At 39.1% G+C, this 26,974-nt stretch overlaps 1 protein-coding gene across 6 annotated transcripts in view; it reads right to left on the bottom strand.

Annotated features, from left to right (window-relative positions):
• LOC117383974 (histone-lysine N-methyltransferase SETDB1-B-like) overlaps positions 1–25,556 on the bottom strand; it is a 33,097-nt gene extending 7,541 nt beyond the window's left edge. The window contains exons 1-18 of one of the 6 annotated variants that reach the window (XM_055228202.1): positions 25,488–25,556; positions 22,780–22,995; positions 21,522–21,688; positions 21,403–21,437; positions 18,808–18,913; positions 16,419–16,598; positions 16,043–16,244; positions 15,844–15,917; positions 14,501–14,691; positions 12,915–13,044; positions 11,568–11,772; positions 10,842–10,955; positions 9,946–10,222; positions 5,398–5,662; positions 2,246–2,336; positions 2,046–2,162; positions 1,093–1,262; positions 312–521 (exon numbers count right to left, since the gene is read on the bottom strand). In XM_055228202.1, coding sequence (XP_055084177.1) covers positions 312–521; positions 1,093–1,262; positions 2,046–2,162; positions 2,246–2,336; positions 5,398–5,662; positions 9,946–10,222; positions 10,842–10,955; positions 11,568–11,772; positions 12,915–13,044; positions 14,501–14,691; positions 15,844–15,917; positions 16,043–16,244; positions 16,419–16,598; positions 18,808–18,913; positions 21,403–21,437; positions 21,522–21,688; positions 22,780–22,995; positions 25,488–25,504 — 2,767 coding nt within the window. In that variant the 5' untranslated portion in view covers positions 25,505–25,556. Of the gene's footprint in view, positions 1–311; positions 522–1,092; positions 1,263–2,045; positions 2,163–2,245; positions 2,337–5,397; positions 5,663–9,945; positions 10,223–10,841; positions 10,956–11,567; positions 11,773–12,914; positions 13,045–14,500; positions 14,692–15,843; positions 15,918–16,042; positions 16,245–16,418; positions 16,599–18,807; positions 18,914–21,402; positions 21,438–21,521; positions 21,689–22,779; positions 22,996–23,335; positions 23,973–25,487 lie in introns of those variants that run through there. The other 5 variants (XM_055228203.1, XM_055228200.1, XM_055228201.1 and 2 more) reach the window with 5 other exon arrangements.
• Positions 25,557–26,974: the final 1,418 nt, after the last annotated feature.

Here is a 26,974-nt window from a genome sequence, read left to right as displayed (position 1 = left end):
GGTTTAGTCCTGGTCTAGTCCAGATCTGGTGGACTAGTTCTCATTTAGTCCTGGTGGAGTCCTGGTGGAGTCCAGGTCTAGTGTACTAGTCCAGATCTAGTGTACTAGTCCTGGTCGAGTCCTGGTCGAGTCCTGGTCGAGTCCTGGTCGAGTCCTGGTCGAGTCCTGGTCGAGTCCTGGTCGAGTCCAGATCTAGTGTACTAGTCCAGATCTAGTGTACTAGTCCAGATCTAGTGTACTAGTCCTGGTCTAGTGTACTAGTCCTGGTCTAGCTTTATTTTTGTGTTAAGTCCATACGTTGTCTGTTGTACCTTTCTGTCGTGTGTTGGACGCCCCAGTAGAGGATTTGACTTTCATTCGGGACACGTCCACGCCGCTCCCGTCGCTGTCGGAGCAGTGCGCCTCACTTTCATATCCCTCTTTGAAGTTTTCCACACTCTCGATGTGATCCAGATTAGCAAAGTACTCATCCCCCATCTCCAGACCCTCTTTGTCCGCAAAATCATCCGTCAATATTTTTCCTTTGAACAGAAAAGAGACAAAGGAAATGTTCACTTGGATAAAATGTTTTTTACACAGCTGTTAATAACTTTATATTAACATTTACATTAACAAAGCTATTTAAATTTTATATTACACAGTATGTTGTTTCTTACATTTTCCACAGATATTACCTGTGTGTCTACAAAAGAAATTACCGGTATGTTCAAATTAAATAGATTTTACAGATAAATATTTGTTTTGTAAAGTTGATTTATTCACATTTACAAAACCTTTTTACTTGATAATGTTTATGTTTATATTTTGTGTCAATTCGATTATCCATTCAGAAAGCAGATAGTTGTAGTATCTGGCAAACCAAAGGGACGAAATCTAAGACCAGTTTGCAAATCATCCAAAAGTTTGACTGTGAAATTATTACATTTTAATCAAATCAAGATTTAATCGTTTCTTCAGCTTCAGTCTCGTTAATATTCATGAAAATGTTTATACTTGATTTGATTTTTTTCTTATTAAAACAAATCAAATATTAAATTATCATCAATCAACGACGATAGAAAAATAGTTGTGTAAAATGTTTTTTCTTCTTACCGGCATAAATACAAACGAATGAGCCCTTTGCCACATCGTCTAAGCAGCGGATGCCCCAGCCTTTGTTCGTTGTTTTGAACAGTTGCAGTCGGACCTGAAGGCCGTGCTGCACCAGTCTGTTTGTGCACATTTCATGGGAACACTTGCACATCTTATTACACTCATAAATCCTGAGGGAAAACACAGACAACAATTTAATGGACGTGTTTTTATGCGTCAACATAATGGAACGTGGTGATAATGTCATAATAACAGAACGGCGATCATTAAAAAAAGCTTTGTAAGTTTATAGAAGGGGAAAATAACAATTATGTACCCACAAGTAAAATGGATAATTCCTGAAACTTGTTAATAAAGCAATTTGTAGTACAGACTTTTGCGATTGTGGTTCTGAAACTAACACTGGAGGGACGGTGTATCTGGGGACTGGCCTGGGACTGCCCTGGGGTCCCAGTGCAGAAGCTGGAGGTAGTGTCTGGGGTGGGGGAAGTCTGGGAATCCCTGCTCACACTGGATAAGCGAAAGAAAATGGGTGGACAGTTTTGAAACTACATAGAGATGAGGTTTTTTTTAACACTAACTGTACAATTATTGCGAAAACCTTTTAAATTGGAGTGGATAGTCCTGCCAAAAATAAGACAAACATAAGCTTTCATTTAAGATACATGTAACTAAGTATAATTTAAGTATTTAATTTGATTTTTAAGCCTATCTTTTTTTTAACTTCGTGCATGCCCTTATTTGTATTTTTATTTATTCAGTGTGTTTTATGTTTTATGTTGCACTTTATCACCAAAATAAGTTCCTAGTTTGTGAACTGTGTTCACAAACTAGGAACTGAATTTCAGTTAACCAACCAATCGTCTAGGCATCCATCAAGTTGCATGATTTTGTACAAAGACATCAGCGGACAAACATTCTACCAACTGAGCCACTGTCGCCCCCTATCTCACCCGGTGGGCAGACATTCCTCGAGTCTTTTGTGCAAATATCCGGCGTTTGGATTGATCTGTCCTCCCGGAGTACACGCTGTCGCCTGCAGAGTGAGCTGGTGACAGGAACATTTGGATCTACAGGAAAAGCAAAAACATAATGAAATAATTAGAATGAAAAAGGGTGGTACTGCAAAGAGTAGTCAGGATGAGGTACTAACTTGTCTTGACATCCATCAGTGCAGTCACATCCAACCAGGAAATCTGAACTGGTGTTTATAAAGACGCCATCTTCAGGGATTCTCTCTTTACCTAGAAAAAGAAAGGAAAGATTTTTTTATTGGTACATGCAAATATAAATATGTACTTGGATTAAAATGGAAAAAGACTCCTCATTCAAACAAGACTATAATATACTTTTACTATTAGGACTGTCATGATAATTGCTACATCAAGTTATTGTTCAATACATGATAGATGGAACAATAATTTAATTTTGGAGGTCAATATTTATCATGGGGAGATTTTCTTTGAACTAGTGGGGAACCTTTAGGCAAGGCAAGTTTATTTGTGTAGCATAATTCGTGCACAAAAGAATGTGAAAACCTGAAAAAAACTAGTTAATTTTAAACAGTTTGCAGTGGTCCAATGTTCATCCTAATTATTCACTGCAATTAAAGTAAGTAATTCAAGGTGCTTTACAGAATAAGAAAGACATTAAAGTCACAAAATATAAACAGTCATCATAAAATTAATATTAAAAGAAAAGAGTGCAAAATAAAAACTTTTCAGCTAAACAGAACTGTTTGGAGCCTGGATTTAAACATCGTCAAAGTAAAGGTCTGTCTCACATCTTCAGGAGCCGGTGTGACTTATTTTGGGGTTGAATAAATAACCTCTACAACTCATTATAGACACAAAATAAAACTACTGAAGTGTCTCATTCTGATGTTTATTTATTGCAGTTTGTATTTTTTAACCGTGTTCTACATGTAGCATAGTTTTTTGGGGATACTCCTGCTTTAGGGTTATGAAATATTAGTATCCATATTATCGTTTGTCTATATTTTCTTCATCTATATATCGCACATGAAAAATTGTTACGTTCTGATGTTGATGATTTGTTGAACTCTGTAACTTCGAGTGTTTTGAATGTTCTGGACACCATTGCCCCGATGAAGGTTAAAATGGTTAAAGATAAGCAGAAAGCGCCATGGAGGAATGATGACTCGGTCAGGGCACAGAAAAGGGAGTGCCGGAGGGCCGAGCGGGAATGGCGCAAGTCAAAGCTCCAGGTTCATTATGAAATTTACAGAGAAAAGATGCACATGTACAACCACAGTTTATGTAGAACAAGGCAAAGGTATTTTTCTGACATTATTGGAAGTTGTAGTAACAACTCTCGTATCCTGTTTGCAACGGTAAACAGATTAACAAACCCCCCAGCTCCACTGCCGTTAGAACTAATTTCCACATCTAAGTGCAATGAGTTTGCAGTATTCTTTAATGACAAGGTTCAGGGTATTAAAAATGCCATAAATTCCACAACACAAATAACAACCCAGCACCCACCTAGACACTTAGAGCTGACTCACTTTACACCTGTAACTGATAAAACTGTCCAAGAGATTGTCACCAGTCTGAGTTCATCTACATGCTGCCTCGATGTGCTACCCACTAAATTTTTAAAGTCTGTGCTCAACAGTTTGCTGTCACCACTCACTCACATAGTTAATATGTCACTTCAATCTGGAACATTCCCAAGTGCTTTGAAAACTGCGGTTATCAAGCCTCTCCTAAAGAAGAGCAGTCTTGATGCCACAATATTGAACAATTATCGACCAATCTCAAATCTGCCATTTTTAGGCAAAGTCCTTGAAAAAGTTGTTTACCAACAGCTTATTAACTTCCTTGAAATGAACAACTCCTTTGATGTTTTCCAATCAGGTTTTAGACCCCACCACAGCACTGAGACTGCTCTTATCAAGGTGACAAATGACATCCGCCTGAACACTGATGCAGGCAAAGTCTCAGTCTTGATCCTGTTAGATCTGAGTGCTGCTTTTGACACTGTTGATCATGGGATCCTCTTACAGAGACTGGAGGACTGGGTGGGCATCTCTGGTACGGCACTAAACTGGTTCAAGTCCTATTTAGAAAACAGGGAGTACTTTGTTGAAATTGGAAAATGTATATCAGATAAAATGTCCCTGACCTGTGGGGTGCCCCAGGGTTCAATCCTGGGACCCCTGCTGTTCAATCTCTACATGCTGCCATTAGGCCAGTTAATACGCAGCAATAATGTGTCTTACCACAACTATGCAGATGACACTCAGATCTATGTCTCACTAGCAGCAGGTGAATATGGACCAGTGGATTCACTCTGCCACTGCATCCAACAGATCAGTGTGTGGATGCAAAACAACTTTCTCCAGCTAAACTCAGACAAGACTGAAGTTATCATCTTTGGCCCACAGAAACATAGAGAAAGTGTCAGCAGTCACCTCCAGTCTCTCTCTCTAAAACCTTCAAATCAGGCTAGAAATCTAGGGGTAATAATGGACTCAGACTTGAACTTTAACAGCCACATCAAATCAATAACATCTGCAGCTTTTTACCACCTAAAAAACATTGCAAAAATCAAAGGTATACTGTCAAAGCCAGACTTAGAGAGACTTATCCATGCATTTGTCTCCAGTAGGTTAGACTACTGTAACGGCCTGCTCACTGGCCTCTCCAAACGAGCCTTAACACAGCTGCAGTACATCCAGAATGCTGCTGCTCGGGTCCTGACTAGAACCAGGAAGTATGAGCACATAAGTCCTGTGCTCAGGTCTCTGCACTGGCTTCCTGTAGCTCAAAGAATAGACTTTAAAGCAGCTCTGCTTGTGTATAAGTCTCTCCATGGCCTAAGTCCAAAGTATATCTCCGACATGTTAGTGCCATATGAACCATCTCGCAATTTGAGGACTTCAGGGATCGGCCTCCTGCTGGTGCCCAGAGTCAGGACTAAACATGGGGAATCAGCGTTTAAATTTTATGCAGCTAAAACTTGGAACAGTCTTCCTGAAGATGTGAGACAGGCCTCTACTTTGACAATGTTTAAATCCAGACTCAAAACAGTTCTGTTTAGCTGTGCATATGACTGACAGGTTTTTATTCTGCACTCTTCTCTTTTAATGTTGATTTTATGATGATTATTTGTGATTATTTATGTTTGATTTGTGTGATTTTAATGTCTTTCTTATTCTGTAAAGCACTTTGAATTACCTTGTGTACGAATTGTGCTATACAAATAAACTTGCCTTGCCTTGCCTACTATACATTTTTAGGAAGTAGATTGAATTACTGGTGTAACTGGTGTCTCACTCACTGTAAGCGACTTTGGGAGGGGGCATGGAGTCCATCGCGTTGACACAGGACAGGGGCACGTCCTCTTTGCCTCGGGTGATGTCAGCGATGTAATAATACAAGGGTTTCTGAGGGTGGAACGGCCTGTCCACCAGAACATACGGGTCCAAGCAAAACATCTCCAAAAAGATAAAGTCGCACGACGTCAGGAAAAGGTATTTCTGGATCTCCGCCATGGTCCTCAGACACAGCCCACATGGAGCTTTGTAAATCACATGGAACGACATCTGGGGAAAGAGGAGGGTGACGGTCACATAAAAATAATAACCATAACAATTACAATTTAAAAAAAGGATAATCATAGTAACAAAGATTATGATTTTACAAGATCTGTCACCCCCAATACGTCGACCAACCCATATATCCGCCCATCTCTCGTGTGTGTGTGTGTCTTTGTGTCCTTGTAAGTTGTTTGTGATGTTGTGTCTAAAAAAATAAAAATAAATAAAAAAGTTAAAAAAAGAGACGGTTACGTTATAAATTTTGTTTTGATACCGCAAGCTACTAAATCAAAATTACACATTTAGAATATTTTACATTTCACAAAACTATATTGTGCTTCAAGTTTGGCAACGTAATTGAGAAATACAGAAAAACAACAAAAATCGTTCTTTTGAAAGCCATAAGAGTTAACCGATTTATTGAAGTTAGTAATTAATATTGTAATAATCTGATATTTTGTGTTTAGTTCAGAGTTGACACCTTTTGTTGTTAATGTAACTGCTTTTCGTATGTGACACTGCTGTTGTTTTACTCTTATTTTGACGTGGGTTACGGCCAGAAAATAAACAACCAGAATAATTTCAGCTTCAGTTTATTTATTAAAATGTTTTTATCTCCAATTGTTTAGCCAGTTGAGAAATAGTTGCTACATATTTTTTCACACAATTTTCTATAGAAGATGACGTGAATATCTAATTTTAAAATCACGGCAATATATGATTATTATTTTAAATTTAAGCATTTGTTTGTGATATTATGTGAAACAAGACAATAAACTACCCAAGTAAATACAATTACGCAATTTTAATTATTTTAGATGAAAGTTTCATTATGTATTGGGGGTCTCAGGCAATGTTCCTTCGAATTTTTCACGGGCCTGGGCGCAAACACAAACTCCCTGAGCGGTCCCATGGACCACTGTGAGCAACATCAGACATGCGCACTGTGGTCATGCTGCATCGCATTCATCCAAGTTAAATGGTTTATAAAAAGAATCAAATTACCGCATTCACATTTGTGTTATAAGACTTGTAATTAACTGCTTTAGCCACTTATACAATGAAAATGACCTGTGTAGTATGTTAATGCTATTGGAAGTATAAGTATTTAATTTTAACTATGGCAAAACATGAGCTTCCAACCAAACCAGGACAACTGTAAACTCCAATGTTGAAAACACACTTAACATTTTTATGATAAAGCTCTGACTTGTATTATGAGTATAACCCATTGTGTGAAGCTTTTGCTGTGCACTGAGTGAGATTGTCCTACTGTGTCTGGGAGACAGTCCGGGAACTCTTTTTTCAGTATATGACACGATCATTTGATTTTTACAATTACCACTAGTGACAGTATTCAATGACCAATATCCATAAAGTAAAATTGTAAATAAATGACATTTGATGAGCACATTCTAATTGAGGACTTAAATTTATTTTTTCTGTGCGTTATTTTCATGTCTCCAATTGTTGCACAGATTGTCCCAGTTGAAAACCCCTGTCTGCTTCTTTCAAAATGGGTATGAAGGTCCTCCTTCTGGAGTCAGGGTGGGGCTCCTGCTCTGAAAGAATTGAGACGTACACCTTTTAGTGATACAATTTTGTTCACATTAAAATTTTCACATTTTGCACAATGACATGTTCCATTAACTCTAACATATAATTTACTAGCACTCGCTCCAAACTGAACTTGTTTTATTAGCATATCTACTACTCATGGTAATAGCATTTAATTATTAACCATATAGTTGAAAAGTCATAATAAATGACACTAGAATATGCTCAAAAGAACCAAGAAAAAAATTCACCTTAAGTTTCCCGTCTGTCCTTCTCACGTCTCCAATGGTTGTACATGTTGTCAAGGTTGATGGCCTCGTCTGCTTGCAGCTTTGACTTTATGCGCATCAGCGTGTCCAAATGATCCACTTCAAGACGATTTCTGGATGCTATTTTGATCTGATTCATTAAACTAAATCCTCTTTCACAATCTGCACGGGATGCTTGAAATCTAGCAGAAATATCCACAAGCTGTGAGATGTGTTTTAGCTCCTCACATTTTAGTGTTGCAGCCACCATGTCTGAAAATGTTCTGATTGATCCTTGATTCAGTTTTTGCCTCATTATGTACTTGAATTCAGTATATTCACTGGTAATGACCTCCACAGAATGTGGCTGGTGGAGAATGGCCTCATATTTCTTTGCCAGTGTGGCAATGTCTACTGCTCCATACTCAAAACTGATGTCTGAGCTCAATGCCTCAATGTCCAATGCAGACCACTCCTTTAATTCATCCTCTGGAAAACGAGCATCCAAATGATCAGAGCTTACTAATAAAACGAATAATCTCACCGGTATCTCTGCCATCAGCTGATGAGGCCCTCATCACCTCTTTGACACGGTCACTCCACTTGACATCCTTTTCCTCTATCAAGTATTGGGAATGCAGCTTCTCAATTTTTGCTCTTGCAAAGCAGTGCCCTTCCAGCACAGTCAGGTTGTGTTTTTGAAAAGAAAGACATAGGTGTGCCAGATCGCCCAAAACATCTCCCAGAGCAGTGAGAGTAAACTTGAACTTTGAATTGGTCATCTTTTTGTAACAGTAATTTGCCACAGGATCTCTGTTATCACTGGATTCTCTCTTGCAGTATTCTTCCAGTACAGTGTAGTTCCTAAGAACAGCTTTCACAGCTTGGTCCCGCGACAGCCACCGCACTTCGTTCAGAGGCCTGAATGACAGTGTATCCTCATCTAGAATTTTTGCTAGCTCTTCCAATTTTCCCCTCTTTACAGTGGATCTAGAGAAAGTGGAGTAAACCGTTCTAAGAAAAGTTTCCACTCCACGCATCAAAAGGTACGTCTTTCCACGCATCATCGATGCTCAAGTCCTTTCTATGGGCGACACAGTGTTGCTCAGTTAAGTGTGGTATTTGCTGCTTTAATAACGCTGCAACTCCGTTCTGCTTTCCTAGCATTACTGAGGCACCATCAGACGTCAGCATCACCATTCTCTGCATATCTATTCCATGCTTGGTGTAAAACTGATTTATTGCTTGCACAATATACTGAGCGGTGCATGCTGTCAGCTGGATGATGCCGGCAAACATGGTTTTATGGTTGACGCCGTTTTCCTCTCTGATTTAATATACAGGACTAACATTTTGTGCACTGTTATGTCCGTGCTCTCATCTACGATCAGGGTGTGCCATGGTGCATTTTTAACTTTACACATCGTTTCATTCTGCACTATTTGATTGATGGAATTCAAAAACTCAAAGGCATAATTTTTGCTTCGCCAGCTTTCTGGTATACTCACATACTTCCATGTGATTGTGAATTTGTTGAACCAACAGCATAGAGGCATTCATGTTGATGGCTAGCAGAATATTGTCAATGAGAATTTTAACTTGCTCGGGGTTGGATTTATTTACGAGTGACAGCTCAATCCTCTGCTCTCGGTCTTTGGTGCTCTCCCCCAACAATGAACCGATCCCCATTCCCATATTACATCTTCTTACAATTCCCATCGCTTTTAAATGACTTTGTGCTGAATGTGACGCTTGAGGTAGTAAAGCTTCCATTTTGTCCCCACCTTCCCTTCCGAAAACTCGCTTGCTATTTTGGCTTTGCTGTATGTTTTGCAGAGCAGACCTTTCTCGTGCGAAAAAGAAAAAATCTCCCCCAGTTTCACATTTTTTTCTTCTATTTGGACAGACTCCGACAACCATTCCATTTTAAAATAATCGCATGTCTTTTTTACTTTGGCTTGGTGAGGGGATGTGCCACTGCCCGTTCGTTTTGCCATTATTATAATGGGTCAATTTAAACAGGACTTAGCATAGTTTGCAAGTCTTCACTCCACATCAGCTAAAACACTGACAGCGGCGCATGAGGACTCATGTCAATGACGTTGATAAACTGCGCAAATATGTATGTGAATCACATAATTGACTGGAGCAGCTCGTCACCGGTCACACTCACTGAAAAATAGCGCAGAATGAATTGTTGTGTGTATTTTTTATTTTCAATTCAGATTTTCTGTGCGCGTGGACCTTGTCAGCACTGCGCAATTGCGCACGCGCGCAGCTTAGAGGGAACAGTGGTCTCAGGTCAGATGTATGGTTATTTTGGGAGGTCTGAATTTTAGTTTTTTTCATGTTTGTTTCCTTAGTGGTTGATTAATTTATCCCAATAGTGCTGTAATGCAATATTGTTGGTTTCAAAACTCATGTAGCACTTATTGTTTCGCTTAAGCTTATTTCTTAGACTTTAGATATCATGATGAGACGTACCTTTCGATTAACTTTACGGCGTGCGGTCATACGTCTGAAGTCGTACAGCAGAGGTACGAGGAGGGGGTTCTTTCCTCTGTAAAAGTCCAGTTTTGTGGGTCTGACCCTATTGAGGCAGGATGGTTGACAGCCGTGTGCAAAATAGAAGATGCGATCTGAAGGGGCACGGTACGAGGGCTGCTGCGGGATGGTGGTGACCGGGAGGGGCATGGGAGGAGAGGAGGGTAAGATGGGCTGTGCGCGCTGGTACGTAGTTGGAGGACTCAGTATTCTAGCCCTGCAGATAAAGCAAAAAGAAGAAAAGTTTAATAAAGTGAATCATTAAAAGGGCCTGTGCTCCATTTATTTTTTCCCAGTAAACTTTGCCTTGCCTCAGTATCGATATAGTCTATAAGTCTGCTGCGTGAGCTCTGCATCTAATTATGAATGTTTTTATTTTCAGATAATCAGGAAGTGTGCGTTACCGTAATGGCAAACTCCGCACTCGTCTCTCAGAGCTGTGAAAAACGCTTATAAGCTCATCGAAGTGAATAATTAAGATGCTTGTACTGCATAAAGTAAGTGAGGAATAAAATTGGACCACTGCAAACTGTTTAAAATGAGCGAGTTTGTTTTAAGACGGCAAAAATCAGGTGGGTGACGTTCAACTATCATATATAAAAAAAATGTCTGGACTGTAAAATGAACCACAGCTGCAGAGACATGTTATATTCTCTTCAGGTTAATATTTTTTCATCTGATTTTGCAGGTTTTGTCTGACATGTTTTACTGTAGACGTTTCACCCCATTTATTTTCCAAAATTATTTTTCTATAACTCATTTTTCAATTTAATAATGGTCACACTTCCAATAGTTACTAGCTCTGTTTAACTTATCCTCATAGTTAAAGGACTTACCCCGAGACGTTGCTGGGACTGTTGGATAGAGACTGCATAACTTTAGAAGCATGAGTACCTCCGACCCCAGGGACAAACGGAGACGTGCTTTTCTTTGCCATCTGATGCTTTGAGCTTTAAAAAAACAACATAGGTGGTTATTGCTGATAAAAAATTGATAACAACGTTGATCATCCTCTACAGCAGTGTTTTTCAAAGTTTTTGAGACTTTTTTGAGCCTTTTTTCGATTACACACAACCCACATTTCCTTGCCCCTGTGTCTCGCTCTTTATATTTGGAAATGATTATTGTTTTGTGTTTTCAACTGGTTCAGAAGTAGCTTAGGATACTCAAAAATAGTTAATTAGTCAATGAATGGGCTCTCCTCACTGTTGGCAAAAACCTCTGAGACACAATTAGACGGGAAGTAGTGACACTGAGTCACGCTAAAGTGAATAAATATTTAAAGATCAGGCAGTGGACAGGGAGCTGCGGGTGGATGTCAATGACAACATGTTAAAAACTACACAAACAAAATGAATATTTCACCAGAGAACACTTTAGAGAGAAAGAGATGTGTGTGTCTCTCTATCCTAACGCTAATGCTAATGCTAATAAACAATGCCACAAACTGAAATCTTCTGACATAAAATCATGGGGTAGACTTTATTATTTCTCTCTTTTAATACAAATGTTCAAAAGCCCTACTATTTGAACGTAAACAGACATATTTTTGCTAAACTTACTCAACGCGTGGAGGCTGTACAGGCTGAGGCGGCTGCTGTGGGGAGGTTTGCTGTATTAGTTGTGGAGGCGTGATAAGAGCAGGAAGGGAGGGCATCTGGGTTTGTGAGGGTGGGTTTAAGGTGGGCTGTGGGGCTTTGGCTGGAGACGTTCCTACTGCTCCCTCACTGGTGTACTGAACCACGGGGCCCTTAGTCCTCAGAGCACCTGCGGGTCACAGACAAAATAAAAAGTCATAACATTTTTTAAATCTACAATTACAGATACAGTGGAAAGCAGACGTTTGCATACACTACATAAAAAGACACATGTGCTTTTTTTTCCCTCACTGTCTGACATGAAATCAGACTAAACTTTTCCTGTTTTAGTATTACCAAAATCATTTCTGTCTGCTAAATTCCAGAATTTTCATTACTTTCTTCAAAGTTCTCCAAAATTCCTGCCAACTACTGTGAGAGTCTTGTGCCAGGACAACCAAAAGTTTGACACAAGTTGTACAGTTTAAAGGTAAAGTTACCATATACTTACAAAATGTTTGTGAACTTCTGTCTTTGAAGAAAGTAATGAAAATTTGTCCAAAAAAAAATCCTTCTCTCATTTTTCTGGCATTTAACAAATAGAAGTAGTTTAGTAATCCTAATTGACCCAAAACAGGAAACATTTAGTCTGATTTCATATCAGACAGTGAGAAAAAAGTGTGTCTTTTTATAAAGTGTATGTAAAGTTTCAACTGTAAACTTCTGGTTTCAACTGTAAAGAACTTCAACAATAAAATACAGACGACTGCAGATGGAAAATAGCCGTGCTGTATAATTCTGGCATATTTACAGAAATGATAATTAATATGCCCTGTTCCTGAAATAACTAACTTAATAAATGTATTAAGAATTAAAAAAGATAAATAAAAAATGCATGAGTGTGTCTGAAAACATTTAAGACATTTAAGAAACTATTTCCAAAACCATGCAAAATTTTGTCTAATCAAACAGCTGCTTCTGATACAGCAGTGCTATAAACTTTATCACAGTTATAATTTCTCAATATTGTCAATGCTTCATTTGTGTTTTGGTTTCTGATTGTCCACTTAGAAAAAGGGAGTAAGCTAATTGGAGGAAACACTTTACCCATTACATTTAAAGACTTCAAACCTTTTCTAAAGATATATATATATATATATATATATATATATATATATATATATAGGCATCTTACACCTTTAAGATGTGTTAAAAAACACATTTAAACCCTTAAAAACCTTCCCATAAATGTCAATTATCAAACTGAACAACACTGAATGAAAAAAACCTACATCAGAATTTTATATTAAACATACTAATGATCTGTGTTACCCATATTGGGGCGTGACCTCTGCAGCCCGGCCAGCTTCTTCTCCTGTGTGTTGGCTGTGGTCATTCTCAGATTAAACATCGGCTCCAGACGCGTCGAGCCTCTGTAGATCCACTCACTCCTTTTATCGTCCTGTCAAACAATCAAAGTATAAAATATATGCGATATTTTATAATTCACGTAGTATTAACATTTTGATTTAACTGATGCAAGAAGGAAATGATTTGGACACATTGTTACAGAAAAACAGGTTAAACATTATCACAAAATATGAACTGAGACTTTTGGCATTTTTTGGGAAGAGGGAGTGGACACACAAGGTCTAAAGGGGGTGACGAGACAAGAACGGTTCCTGTTCTTCTGGCATGGGAGTGTAAGTGTGTGTGTGGGGTGTGTGTGTGTGTGTGGGGGGGGGGGTGCACGCGTGTGTAAGCACTAAAACAGAAAAATAACAGGGAAAGGATGAGAAAAAAAAATTATCAAGTGAGATTCTAATTTTTGTCCTTTCATTTCCTTATTGCACACATTTCAAACTCAAGGCCCACGGGCCAAATGCGGCCCTCCACATCATTTTATGTGGCCCTCGACAGGGTAAATTAAAAGGTATGACAGTCTTAAAATGTCATTTTACCAAGAGATGTACAGTTACACGGCCATATTTTTACATCTAGGCAAATTCATATGCATTATTTGTAACTTGAATAAGTAATAAATACAGAACAGTGAATTAACAAGTTAAAAAAGTAGTTAGATTTATTTTAGCTCTGGCCCTTTGAGAGCAGCCATTCTGCTGATGTGGCCCTCGGTGAAAATGTGTTTGACATCCCTGCCTTATTGTTTTTTTTCTTCCTCTTTTTTTACTCCCTTTTCTCGTTCCCTCCCTCCCCTTCCGTTACCTTTGTTTCTTTTGTTGATTTTTTTGCCAGGTAGTGCCAGTACCAAATTGATGACTTGTATTATAATTCTATTTGCACTTAATTATACGGCAATATTTTTAGATTGTATTTTTGAGCTACTGAGTCCAGGTAATTTTCACATTTAGCAGAATAGATACCAAAGTTGATTTATGCACAAGTTTACAAACAACATAAACAAATACATGGACTAAGTAATGTAATCTCTGGCAACTTCATGTGTCTTAGTTGGGGGAACTAAAACTGCACATTAAAATAAAAAATATACCATCAGTTTATTAAGAATGATTTAGGCTTAGTAAGTAGTTAATATCCTAACTTCTAAACCTTTAATTAAGTAGTTATTAAACCTGAATCATTCTTAATAACCTATTTGTTCACAATGAATTAAGGCTTTCTTCATGCATCATTAACACTAATTAAGATGACTATGGAATCCTCTCAGTCTTTAAAACCCCATCCTTCTCCCTGGCATTTAATACTAGCTAAACAGGATGTCTTGGTGTTTTATTGTTCTTGTCCTATGTATCGTGTTATCAATCTATATTTGTTTTTTGTTGACTCCTTTGGGCAGCTGAAGTTGTTTTAAATGTGCTATATAAATAAACACATTGAAATGAAGGTGTAGTCATTATAAAGTGTAACAGGAATTTATTGTATTTACTATGACCCACCAAGAATAAGATTTTGACCAAGCTTCCCTCCACCTCCTCGACCCTGCTCTTCCACCAGGTGCCTTCCCATTCAGTTTTGATGATCTGTCCCACTTTTAGAAGCACCATAGGCCTGCTGGGATACGCAGTGATGTACTCTTCAATGAAGTCTCGACATGACCCGTCTTCAATGTCCTCCCAAGTGCGGTTCACTATAAAACCAGGTAAAACGAGTTAGAAATGTTTTTATATTCTCCTCAAGGCCAGAAAATCATTAATAACAGGGGCTACAGTGACAAATAGGGATTAAATGTGACTGTTTCATAGTTAAGGCTCTGTGCACAAAAGCTCCCGGCAACCGCACTGTTAGCGTCACTACTTCCTGCCCAATTTTATCTCTATGAAGTTTTAGCCGAGTCATGCTAAAATGTATAAATAAATAAAGATCAGGCAGTGGACAGGGAGCTGCAGATGGATGTCACTGACAACATGTTAAAAACTACACAAATAAATTAAATACTTCACCAGTGGACACCACTATGTTTAGAAAGAGGGATGTTTGTGTCTCAATGCTAACGCTAATTTTCAGGCATAATAAATATTAAAACAGCGCCTTAAACTGAAGTATTCTACATATAAAAGTAATCGAGTAGTCTTTATTAATTACTGAATTTTAATAGGTTGTTTATATTATGTTTTCTGATTTTAATAAGTGACTGTTAGCTTTGAGACAAGTTTTGAGCTAGCATGCTGCTGCGCTATGGATCTATTAGGTGCTGCGTACACAGTCTACTGTAATAAAGACTGTACAAAAGACATGTGTTATGAAGCCAAAATGTCACAAGTTTATTTTGTGATTTCAATTACCGTACATTTTGGACTATAAGCCGCTACTTTTTTCCCATGCTTTGAACCCTGCGGCTTATTCAACAGTGCGGCTAATTTATAGATTTTTACTGCCTAACGGCCACTGGGGTGCACTCTAACAGTAAATGCAAAAGTGAGACATGGGGAAAGATTATGAACTGATACTTTTCAGACACAGTTTTTAAAAAAAGAAAAAAAGTCCTTAATTTAAAAAGTTCCTAGATTAAAACAAAAAAACTCTTCTGTATACCATCTTTCTATGTAAATATCACATGTTACAACACAAAACCTGCGGCTTATATTCAGGTGCGGCTTATATATGGACAAAAATGATTTTCTTTTCAAATTTAGCTGATGCGGCTTATATTTAGGTGCGCTCTATAGTCCAAAATTTACGGTAATATTCTTTATCAGGAGGTAGTAGTATAGTTAAAATTTTACAAAATGAAAAACAAACACAAAAGCAGTACTTGGAGCGATATGTAATCGTCACTTACATGGCCGACAAACTGGAAACAGATCTCGTAAACCTACATATGAAGCATAACCGTCATCAAAGAATATCAGGAATCTACAAAATATAAGGGGATTAGAACAACTGTGTAAGGCAGTGCTTCTAAAACTTGTTCCTGTGCTGCCTTATAGTTAAAAAAAATACCCCCCCGCAGCCTTGAGATTATAAAGTTGCCCAATTACCTCATACGGTTTTTGGTACTGGGCATTTCCGCGACTATGCCGGCATAAAGCCACTCTGAGTTCCCGTCTTTGTACTTGGCCACAACGCGAGCTCCGACGTACAGGTTTTCCAAGATTGGGTTGAAGGTGAAAGCGATGTGATTTCCAGAGAGGAGACTTTTGCCTTTTTCAAACTTCACTTTAAACTTTTCAACACCATCTGCTGAGAGACGAAAAAGAGGATAAATATTTCGAAAAGACTTTCAGATTAATATTATGACGTTATATACTGGGTTAATATGTTTCTTTATAAACCAGCCTTACTTCCCGACTCGTGAAATTTTACTTTTACATGAAAAAAGTAGAGACAGTCCCTTTGACATCTAGCCTCACACACCTCCAGACGGCTGTATGGCGACGAGGGTCCCGTTGTGCCAGATTTTGGTGCGTTTTTTCCCCAGGACCACCATCCCGACTTTGAGTTCGTACTCTTTGATGTTTGAGTGGTTTGGCTGAGTCACCGACTGGGACGAGATCTGGGACACAATCACTGGAGGAGCCTGAGGGTGAACCTGACCTAAAGAAAATAACACAGAAAAAAATAATGATAACACTTTATAATAACTACCTTAATAGAGCATGAGCAAAGATTTAATTCAGAATGAACAAACTGTTTTTTAAGAATCATTCAGGCTTAGTGACTACTTAAGTAATATTAACCTCATCTCCTAACTCTTAATCTTAGCCCCTTAACCTTTTACGGACTGAGCACACTATGGGCCAGTATAGCTCACCTAGACTTCTAGTCTTTTTTAGCCATAAAAATCAAATCAAATCTTAAACAAAGTATCAGAATTTACTGCATTTTTTCACACAACTACTTCTATTTTACACATCCATCCGTATTTTTTCTTACACATCGAATAAATCCCCACAGCACATGCGCTCTTAGTCGTCACCTTCGAGGGACAACAGAGGCAGATTACCATAATGACAGTAAAATATTTAGATAGCCCCGTGTCTCCACTTTGAGATGCCGTTTGAATTTACATGAGAGCACGACTGGTTACGGAGTTATGCTGCTGGAAAGTCCACTTTCGCCCTCTATCGGCGACGATAGGATCCGACGCTATAGGGTTAAGGAGTTACTATCCTTTAGTTAATGCCTTGACTCCTATTCATAAACAATTATTTCCATTATGAATTTAGTGTTTCTTCGTCCTTAAATGTAACCAAAATACAATTGAAACCAGAAGTTTACATACACTATATAAAAAGACACATACATTTCTTTTCTCACTGTCTGACATGACATTTCCTGTTTTAGGTCAATTAGAATGACCAAAATTATTTCTATTTGCTAAATGCCAGAAAAATGAGAGAAGAATGTTTTTAGACCATTTTTCATTACATTAGTATTTGGTACCACTGCTTTTAAACCGTATGATTTGGTTTAAATGTTTTGGATATCCTTCCACAAGGTTCTCAAAAAAGTTGGCAGGAATTTTGGCCCATTCCTCCAGACAGAACTGGTGTAACTGAGCCAAGTTTGTGGACCGTCTTGCTCGCACATGCATTTTCAAGTCTGCCCATAAATTTTCAATAGTATTGAGATCAGGGCTTTGTGATGGCCACTCCAAAACATTGACTCTTATCCTTAAACCACTTTGTAACCACTTTGTTTGGCAGTATGCTTTGGGACATTGTCCATTTGGAAGAGCCATTTTCACTCAATCGTTAACTTCCTGGCTGGTGTCTTAAGATGTTGCTTCACTATTTCCACATAATATTCTTTCCTCATGATGCCACCCATGTTGTGAAATGCACCAGTTCCTCCTTCAACAAAACAACCCCACCGTATGATGCTGCCACTCTCATATTTTACAGCTGGGATGTCGTTCTCAGGCATGGAAGCTTCCCCCCCCTTTTGTAGTTTTGTCAGATCACAGGACATATCTCCAAAAATGAACGTTTTTGTGCCTCTGTGCCCTTGTTGTTTCTTTTGGAGTGACGGCTTCTTCCTGCAGAATGTCCTTTCAGCCCATGACGGTACAGTAATCATTTCTCTGTAAATAATGACACATTCTTACCAGCTTCAACCTGGATCTTCACAAGGTCTTCTTTTGTTCTTGGGTTGTTCTTCGGTCTCCCTGAGCGATGTGATGGCTGGACATTCCCATGGTGTTTATATTTGCGTATAATAGTTTGAACAGATGAACGTGGCACATCCAGACATCTGGAAATTGCACCCAAGGAAGAACCGGACTTGTGCAAGTCCACAATTCTCTTCCTGATATCTTGGCTGATTTCTTTTGACTTTCCCATGATGTTACACAAAGAAGCAGTGTGTTTCAGCTGTGCCTTCAAATCCATCCACAGGTGTGTCTCTAATTAACTCAAATGTTGTCAATAAACCTTCCAAAGACATGACGTCATTATCTGGGTTTTCCCAAACAGTTTAAAGGCATAGTGATCCTTCTGTCATTGTTCTGGCATTTAGCAAATACTAATAATTTTGGTAATCCTAACTGACCTAAAACAGGAAAAGTTTAGTTTGATTTTATCTGAGACAGTGACAAAAAAAATGTATGTGTCTTTTTATAGTGTATGTAAACTTCTGGTTTCAACTGTACATTCATTGGTTTGATAGAGTAAATAAAAATAAAAATACAAATATAAATAAAAAACTAAATATGACTATTTTTTTAAATACAAGTCTACCAATGCAGATTTGTAAAATATAGGTAAATATATAAAACAAATACAAAAGGCAGATTTGCCCTCACCTGCCTGCCTGCCCGGGGGAGGTCCTAATGCCGACTTGCTCACAAACTGGACTAACTCTTGAACTTGTTGAGAAGTTTTCTGCAGAGCTGCTGAGGTATCTTTCATCTGCCAATGGAAGAGACAATAGGTGAAATGAAAAAAAACAACAAGTTATTTTGTCAGTGTTTTGGTGCATTTTTAAATTTCTGGATATGTGTGAACAAATAAAGACTAAACCAGTGGTCGGCAACGTCCGGCCCGCGGGAAAATGTTGGCCCTTTGCCAATTTATTTTGGCCCGCCAGAGGATTTTGGACTTTCTTCCGGCATTGATTCTTTAATACTGTCATGATCCGCTCCGTCTGCTCCACGTTTTTCCTCCTGTCCTGCTCGTTCCCTCCCTCACCTGCCGAGCTGGGCTGAGCTCCTGGCTCCTCCTGCGCGCACCTGCAGCTCATCAGCGCAATCACCACCACCTGCTGTGTATAAGAGGAGGCAGGACCAGACACTCAGGGCGAGATCATCTGCGTTTCTACACCCTGTTCAGTGCCGGTTCATCTTCGTTTCATCCTCATCCCGTTCGGTGCCGGATCGTATGTGCGTCTCCACCCAGCTTGCTGGACCGTCTCAGCTCCAGCGCTCCCGGCTCAGCTCCGACCCTGCTTCCACCCTGCTTCCCAGCCCTGGTACTGTCTGTTTTATCTCTGCATTCCGCGACCCCGGACCCTGGTTAGCACTCTGCGTCCTGCCCTGGTGCTGCCCGCATCGTCATCTCCGCTGCGCTCCACGTTCCGCTCCTGGATCCTGGCCCGCCTCACCTCCTGCTCACCGCCGGATCAACCCTCGAACTGCACCATTTGTCATTTCTTTAATAAATACTGTAAATATTCCCCGAGTCTGCATCCTTTGGTCCGCTACACCCACCGTTACGACAAATACCAAGTTATGTGGGCACTGCTACGGGCATTCCACTACCCATGGTGTGCATGTAACACAACATTAAAAGCAAACAATGAACTGGTGTGTACATACACCTTCACCAGTCAAAATCGTGGCTAACTGTTTTTGGACATCTGGTGAGGCAAGCAAGCAGACTGCGCGCAGCTCAAGGAATGTGTACCCGTTACGCTATAGCCTTCTTGCACTTCTGTGGTTAGTTATTCAAAATTCCCTATTTTATTAAAATAAATCACTTAATCACAAAACTGTCAAAATACTCAGTTTGAAGATTTCTTTTAACCGGGGTGGGGACTTGCTTTTTGTCCGCATGTCAGGTTTTATTGTTCCCGACCTTTGCTCATGTTTGACACAACATAAATCCACTTAGCCATGTCAATTTTAAACATTTTTCATTTACGTTGTGATTTTATCACGATCCTTGCTGCACTTGGCATCATCCAAGTCCTACAGCTCTCCCACAGTGGTGCGTAAAGGTGCAGGTCATTACGGCACCAAATGCGGAGTAAGGAAGCCGTTAGTGCGGTATTACGCACGACTAAAAGCCTGTCGTAGTTTAACCTTCGAGGCAGAGCTAAATCGCAGTGATGGTCACAAGAAGACAGCGTGAGAAAAGAATTTTGATGGAGAGATTTGACGATAAGCAATAATTACGCAGCTTCCTGGTTCAAGTAATCGTCTTAGAAAGATTTTATCCTTGTTTAAATCCGCACATTTTAACCACAAAAGTATTAGTTTCGATTAATATCATGAGACAAAGACCTGAATAAATGAGGTAAAACCTTAAAGTGAAAAGTTTTTCATAGCTCTACCCGATACTGTGCGCCTTTAGTATCCATATTACCATGTTCAACAAAGGCATAATTCTTACCAAAACCATAATAAAAGGAGCAAAAGCTTTTGTCCGAGGATTTTTTAATTGGCTGTTTTAGGTGAGTTAAAATGCATGTAATTCATATTTATGTATTTATAAATATATGTAAGCCAATACCTTTAACCATCTGGCCCGCCACCTGTGGGCGCTGAAAAAAATTGGCCCGAAGCCAAGCGAAGTTGCCGACCCCTGGACTAAACCATATAAACTAAAACGCAAACAACCCCTCTGGAATTCTTTTTTGTTTTTGTTTCATATTATTATTTATGTGTGAACAAGTGTTACAGTATACTGTCATTTAAAACAACAAATGCATACACACCTTTTAATATTTATATAAGAACTAGAACTTAAAAAATAAATAATATAAAATACATAATAAATAATAATAATAATAATAACAAATAATAATAATATATAATAATAATAATATCCCCTTGGAATTCTTAGTCTATTTTTTACCAATCAAAGTTCAAAAATGCATGATGTACTGCAGGTTTTCTCCGTGTTATGTCATTGCGATCCATGTAATGTTACCCAGTGCAGCATTAAACTTTATAGCATGCATCTATTCTTTACATTTGTTCATATAGCTCAAAAATAACTTGTGAAACATTCTTATAAGAGTATCACCTGTTAGTCTACATGGAGATAGATATGTTTAATGCCATACTGTGAATTATTCCAGGTAAATCTCCATGGTCAGAAGCATTTAGCAGCAAGTTACGTAATGCACCTTTAAAAGTGGCTTTAAACATAAAATATTAAAAGATTCAATGTCTCACCGGTGAAGTAAGTGCTGGGGACTTGGGAGGAACCACTACAAGACAGACATAGCACAAAAACATCAGTATAATGATACATAGAAACACGGTATGAGCAAACTGCTTTAAATGAGACATACAGCAGCCGACAGCGATAACATCATCATCGTCGTCATCGTCGATCTCAATGACCTCAGAGGATAGTGGCTCTCCTCCCAAACCCTCCTCCTCCGAACTGCTCTCCACATACACCAGGCCATTCTGTTCATAGGTCTGCTTCACCAGTTTCTCACATTCAAGTAAAGATCTAAAACAGAATAAAACAAGCAAATTAATGCATATTATTGGCCCCAAAATGAACATGAAATCAATCTAACTTTGATAAGAACATTACAGGTTTTCCCATTTCCCCCAGTGGTGTGAAATCAGTATTAAGTATTAACTTATTACCTCAAAACAACTTGGGAGCTTTTACATTGTTTGAGGCTGATTGACAGTCACATTCGTACACCAGCATGTGCAGACACTGAGGAAGAGGGAAGTTGAGTGTTTAGCCAAGGGGCACAATGACAGCATTCATCTGGGGGAACTGAGTCACACCTCCAACCTGTGGTTTAATGGACAAACACTCTTTCAACTGAGCTACTGTCACTCTAATGTGCAATGTCCCTTTTAAATAACTACAAACATAAATAATTCACAATAACTTGGTTAAAACGTTTTGCTTCTTGCAATCAGATGAATGTGTATACAAATAAAAAAGACGCAAAGAGGTGACCCTCTCTCTGTAACTGCTGCTTTAAAAGTCGTCAACAAATCAATCAAATCAAAAGGACTTTATTTATCCCTAAGGGGAAATTCAGATTGTGGGTCTCTTTAAATCTTCACCTCCTACAAACCTGCTTATTGTACGGTCTTACGGCAGTTGGGAAGAAAGAGTTCTTCTGACGTTCTGTGCTGCAGTTCACTGACCTCAGACACAAACTGTGTGCTCTCTATTGTTCAAAAGCTGAATTCAGCGGATGGTCCATGTTTTCCCCCCTCTCCCCTCTTAGAACATATAGCCGGCTTTGGCTTTTTCTACAAAGTGCATCTGTATTTGTGGACCAGTCGAGCTTGTTGTCCAGATGCAATCCCAGGTATTTATATGTGGACACTACTTCAATATCTTCACCACTGATGGTCACAGTTTGAATTGGGGGTGTATCACGTCTAATGTCAAAGACCATCTCTTTCATTTTGGAGGTGATCCTAGTATTTTTATTTCCCTATTGCGTCCGTAAATCAAACAGTAAACCCTCTTAACCTGGACTGAGCCCGTCATTTCTACCAGAACACAAGGCAGAGTACTATCAAAAGAGGTGGACCGGTTACACCTACAGTGCATTATGTACTCACTGATTGGCATCTTTTAGCAGCGACTCAGCCACTGCGTTTTCCTGCTCTTTCTTCTCCACCCACTCCTGAAGCTCCTGCAGCTCGGCCTTCTTCTTCTGCACCATCTCACTCTTCTCCACTGCCTCGTCGATCCACTGCTTCAGCTCCACCAGGGAAATACCCAGCTCCTCCTCCAGACTCGAGTCCCAGCCCTCCACCTCCATGCTCACCTCCAGACTGACACAGAGAAACATCAGGTGAAAATCATGTTTACAATGCAATAACAATTAACAAAATTGGCATAATGAACTCAATGTATTATGTCATCTGTGATAATTTCCTGACAACATTTACCATATTATCGTATTTTCCGGACTATAAATTGCTCCAGGGTATAAGTCACAACAGCCAAAAAAATGCATAATAATGAAGAAAAAACATATATAACACTACCGTAGAACATTTATATTTATTCAGCAACATGAAGCATAGACAACGAACTGAATACATGTCTGATATGTTAATATAAGTTATTAACAATTAATCAGATAACTAAAGCATAAAATCTCGATCTCACTCCAAATCACTAAATCCATTGAATTCTTCATCCTCGATGTCGCTTCTGAAAAACCCCGCCAACTCCGGAGGTAGATGAAACCCAGCTTCTGCGTGGCTGTCATAAAACTCAGCATCAGTTCCAATTATTCCGGCCATTCTAAATCCCAACAGGATGGTTTCGGTCGTCACTGAAGTCCATGCTTTGTCGATCCATTCAGTGACTTGCAGGAAAGTTGGATGGCGCATCTTCCCAGTTGCCGTGAAGCTGTGCTCTCCATCCACCATCCACTGCTCCCATAGGTGGTGCAAGACTGCCTTAAAGCTCCGGTTCACGGAGATGTCAAGTGGCTGGAGTACTTTGGTTAAGCCTCCAGGGATGATGCAAGGTATGGAGTTGAAAACTTCTAATTGATCTTTTAACTGTGGCGTGATGTTTGCTTGCAAACTGTCCATCAGAAGTAGGGCTTTGTCTATTCTAAAGAAGCCATCTGGACGCTTAGTGTAGCACTCTGTAAGCCAAAAGTTCAACATTTCTTCATCCATCCACCCTTTGTCATGCACGGCCACAACAACTGAGGGGGATACAATTTTTGGAATTTTTTTTCGTTTGAAAATGACCATGGGTGGCAGTTTTGATCCATCTCCACAACATGCCAGCACAACTGTGAAGTGTAATTTCTCATGACCAGCTGTCTCTACATTCACACTCTTTTGCCCTGTCTCTGGGACATCCCATCCTACGGGGATGCCAAACGAAAGGTGGACCTCGCCCATGTTAATAATATGATCCGGGGTCACGTTGTGCTCAGTTACTTGCTTTTCTAAGAATTCATGGAAAGTGTGCAACTTGTCTTGGAATTCTGTTGACACGTTTTGTGACATTTTGTACATCGTTGTCCTTGGTCTGATAGAGAGACTGTTGCGTTGCATGAAGCGAGTACACCAAGAACGTCCTCCCGTAAAACCATTTATATTCATCTCCTTCGCAATTACCTGGGCTTGGACACCTAACTGCGCCGTTGAAAAGCCTGTCCCGGCAGTGCGTTGTTCTAACACCCATTTGTGGAGTTGTTCCTCCAGCTCTGGCCATCGAGCTTTTAGCCCACGATTAGCTTTTTTCGTTTTCTTCATTGAAATAAGATTAACCTCCGCTTTTCGCCAGTTCCGCACAAGTTTCTCATTGACTCGAAACTTTCTTTCTGCTGCTCGGTTGCCGTTTTTAGCTGCATATTCTACTACTTGCAGCTTGTAATCTGCAGGATATGATTTTCTTTTAAGGGGCATCTTTGTGCTGTCTTTCTCAGGTGTCTATCCGGGAGTAGCACACACTGATACACGAGCCTAGAGCGCCCCCGCGCGGCTCTCACTGTGACAACAACCAAAATTATGAAATTATATATTTTACTAATTTCACATATAAGTCTGCATCTGATTATAAGCCACAGTCCCGGACAAACTATGAAAAAAGCGCGATAGTCCGAAAAATATGGTACTGCTAATTGCGTGGGATGACTAAAAGTATTACACTTTTAGGCTCCCAGAAAATCTGCTTTAATGACAGTGTAATAGCCTTTATACACATTTTAACAAGTTATTCAAAAAAAGTAAATTATATAGATATTAACTGCACTGTAATATAAGTTATATTAAAACAAAATCCTATATGAATCCTTATATATCTTTAATATTTTTGATATATTGCTCTGGTCTAAAAGTGTTGCAGTACAGGTGTAACGCTGATTTCTCTAAAAAACACAAGTACATGTATTTTGATCTCATTTTATTGTGTGCATGTATAGTTTAAGACAACGCGCAGTCAGTAATTAAAAAGCATTGGCAGAGCTGCTCGTGCTGAAATTTACACCGGGCCAGGGTTTGTTTACACTCCACCACCAATCCACTCTGATATTTTCAAGCACGTGACATCTGTGCCTTTGTAAATCACTCACATTAAAACCAATTCGTTTAAGCGCTTTGTTTTGGTCACGGATGAAGTTTTGGGGGCTAGCGTGTTAGCGTTGTTTAGCATCATGCTTAGTTTGCAGTGTCTAACGTGCTCAAATAAAAGCAGAACAAATGGACCATGGACCGATCTGCTGTTTCCAAATGACCAGTGATAAAATGTACTTTAGATCATACGATTTAAGGCAGAACACGCGTTTAACACTCACCCCTCTGTGACGTCCATCCTTGCAGCTTCCTCATATGAAAACAAAGCTAGCGGGCTAATGCTAACAGCGCATAGGGGCACTGGGTTTGCTGTGCGACGCAACTGGAATGGGCGGTGACATTCGCGTTCGGCTCGTAAAAAAATAAGCACCGCCCGGTTGGAATACCAATATTCATATTACCAAACTACCATTAACTCTGCCTTCTGATTGGGCGCCTAATTTCCCTCGTTATAATCATAATAAGACCGCAAACAACTGTAAAGTAAAAGCAGATGTTGACAGCTCCTGGATTCTATTTTTGAAAACTTAAACTAATTAAAATGTATAACCAAATTGCACAAGAGAAAAAGTAGGCTTCAAAAAAATGTTTACTCAATTGAATTTATAAATGTTCCACTACTTTACAGTATAGTAAAGATGTTTAGTACTTTACAGTAGAATACATGGTAGAATACATAGCTCATGTACTCTGTTGCAAGTACAAGTACTGCTGCATAGATTGTATATCTAAATATCTTTATACAGAAAATATAGCCAAAATGCTTTTACTGGTTTATATTGTTTTATCATTTGTTGTACATGTGAAGTGTTTGGGCAGCTGATGTTGTAAATGTGCTAAATAAATAAAAGTATTTTTAATTAGTTACTTTCCACCTATACCAGATTGTGCAGTTTATTTTGCAGTTTATAGTTTTGTTTGCTCAAACTATGAACGTGTTAAAGAAAAACCTCTCAGCCTTTTCAGCAACTCTCAGTCCAAAAATCAAAATATAGTGGAGTAGAAAGTACAGATACCTGCTCTCAAATGTAGTGAAGTAAAAGAAAAAGTATCCAGATCAAATATTAAAGAACAGATACCTAAAAATTATACTTAAGCAGAGTACTTTACTATGTTTACTTTGTTACTTTCCACCTTTATATGTCCTTAATGATAAAAAATAAAGAATAAAAGACTATGTGTAGTGTAGGTAGTAGTAACTGTTTAAATAAATTCATTTTTCTTAACGGCCACACCTCTATCTCTGCCCTCTGTCTGTCTTCTCGATCTGCAGCAGATGGAAGGGAGGGCATGACTGGGGCAGAAACTGGTGCGAGCTGGTCCACAGGGGGCGCTAGAGGCTCCGGGGGCAGGTGTGGCTTATCCTGGGGCAACGGAGCCTGGTCCTCACTTGACAGGGTGGTGGTGGTCGGCTGTAATCTGGAGAATGAGAAGAAATATATTATATAAACGCCACTGCATCCTAGAATCCTAATAGTTTAACAATTCTATGGTGGAATTAGCTGTTTAACTGTCAGATTGTAGATGTGTTGACCTGGTTTATGGTTAATATCTTTGTGATTAGTGGGTTTATTCACACGAAACTAAAATTGGCACAAAGTTCAAAGTCTTCTCCGTTAGAATAAATACATTTTAATTTTTTTTTTTTTTTACAATAATTTCAGAAAGTAGCGCCATTTTCAACTCCAAAGACATGATAGTTGTCAGT

The sequence above is a fragment of the Periophthalmus magnuspinnatus genome, chromosome 16 (assembly GCF_009829125.3).
Source record: "Periophthalmus magnuspinnatus isolate fPerMag1 chromosome 16, fPerMag1.2.pri, whole genome shotgun sequence".
In the NCBI taxonomy this organism is placed as follows: Eukaryota; Metazoa; Chordata; class Actinopteri; order Gobiiformes; family Gobiidae; genus Periophthalmus; species Periophthalmus magnuspinnatus.
This window is presented reverse-complemented; position numbering and strand designations above follow the sequence as displayed.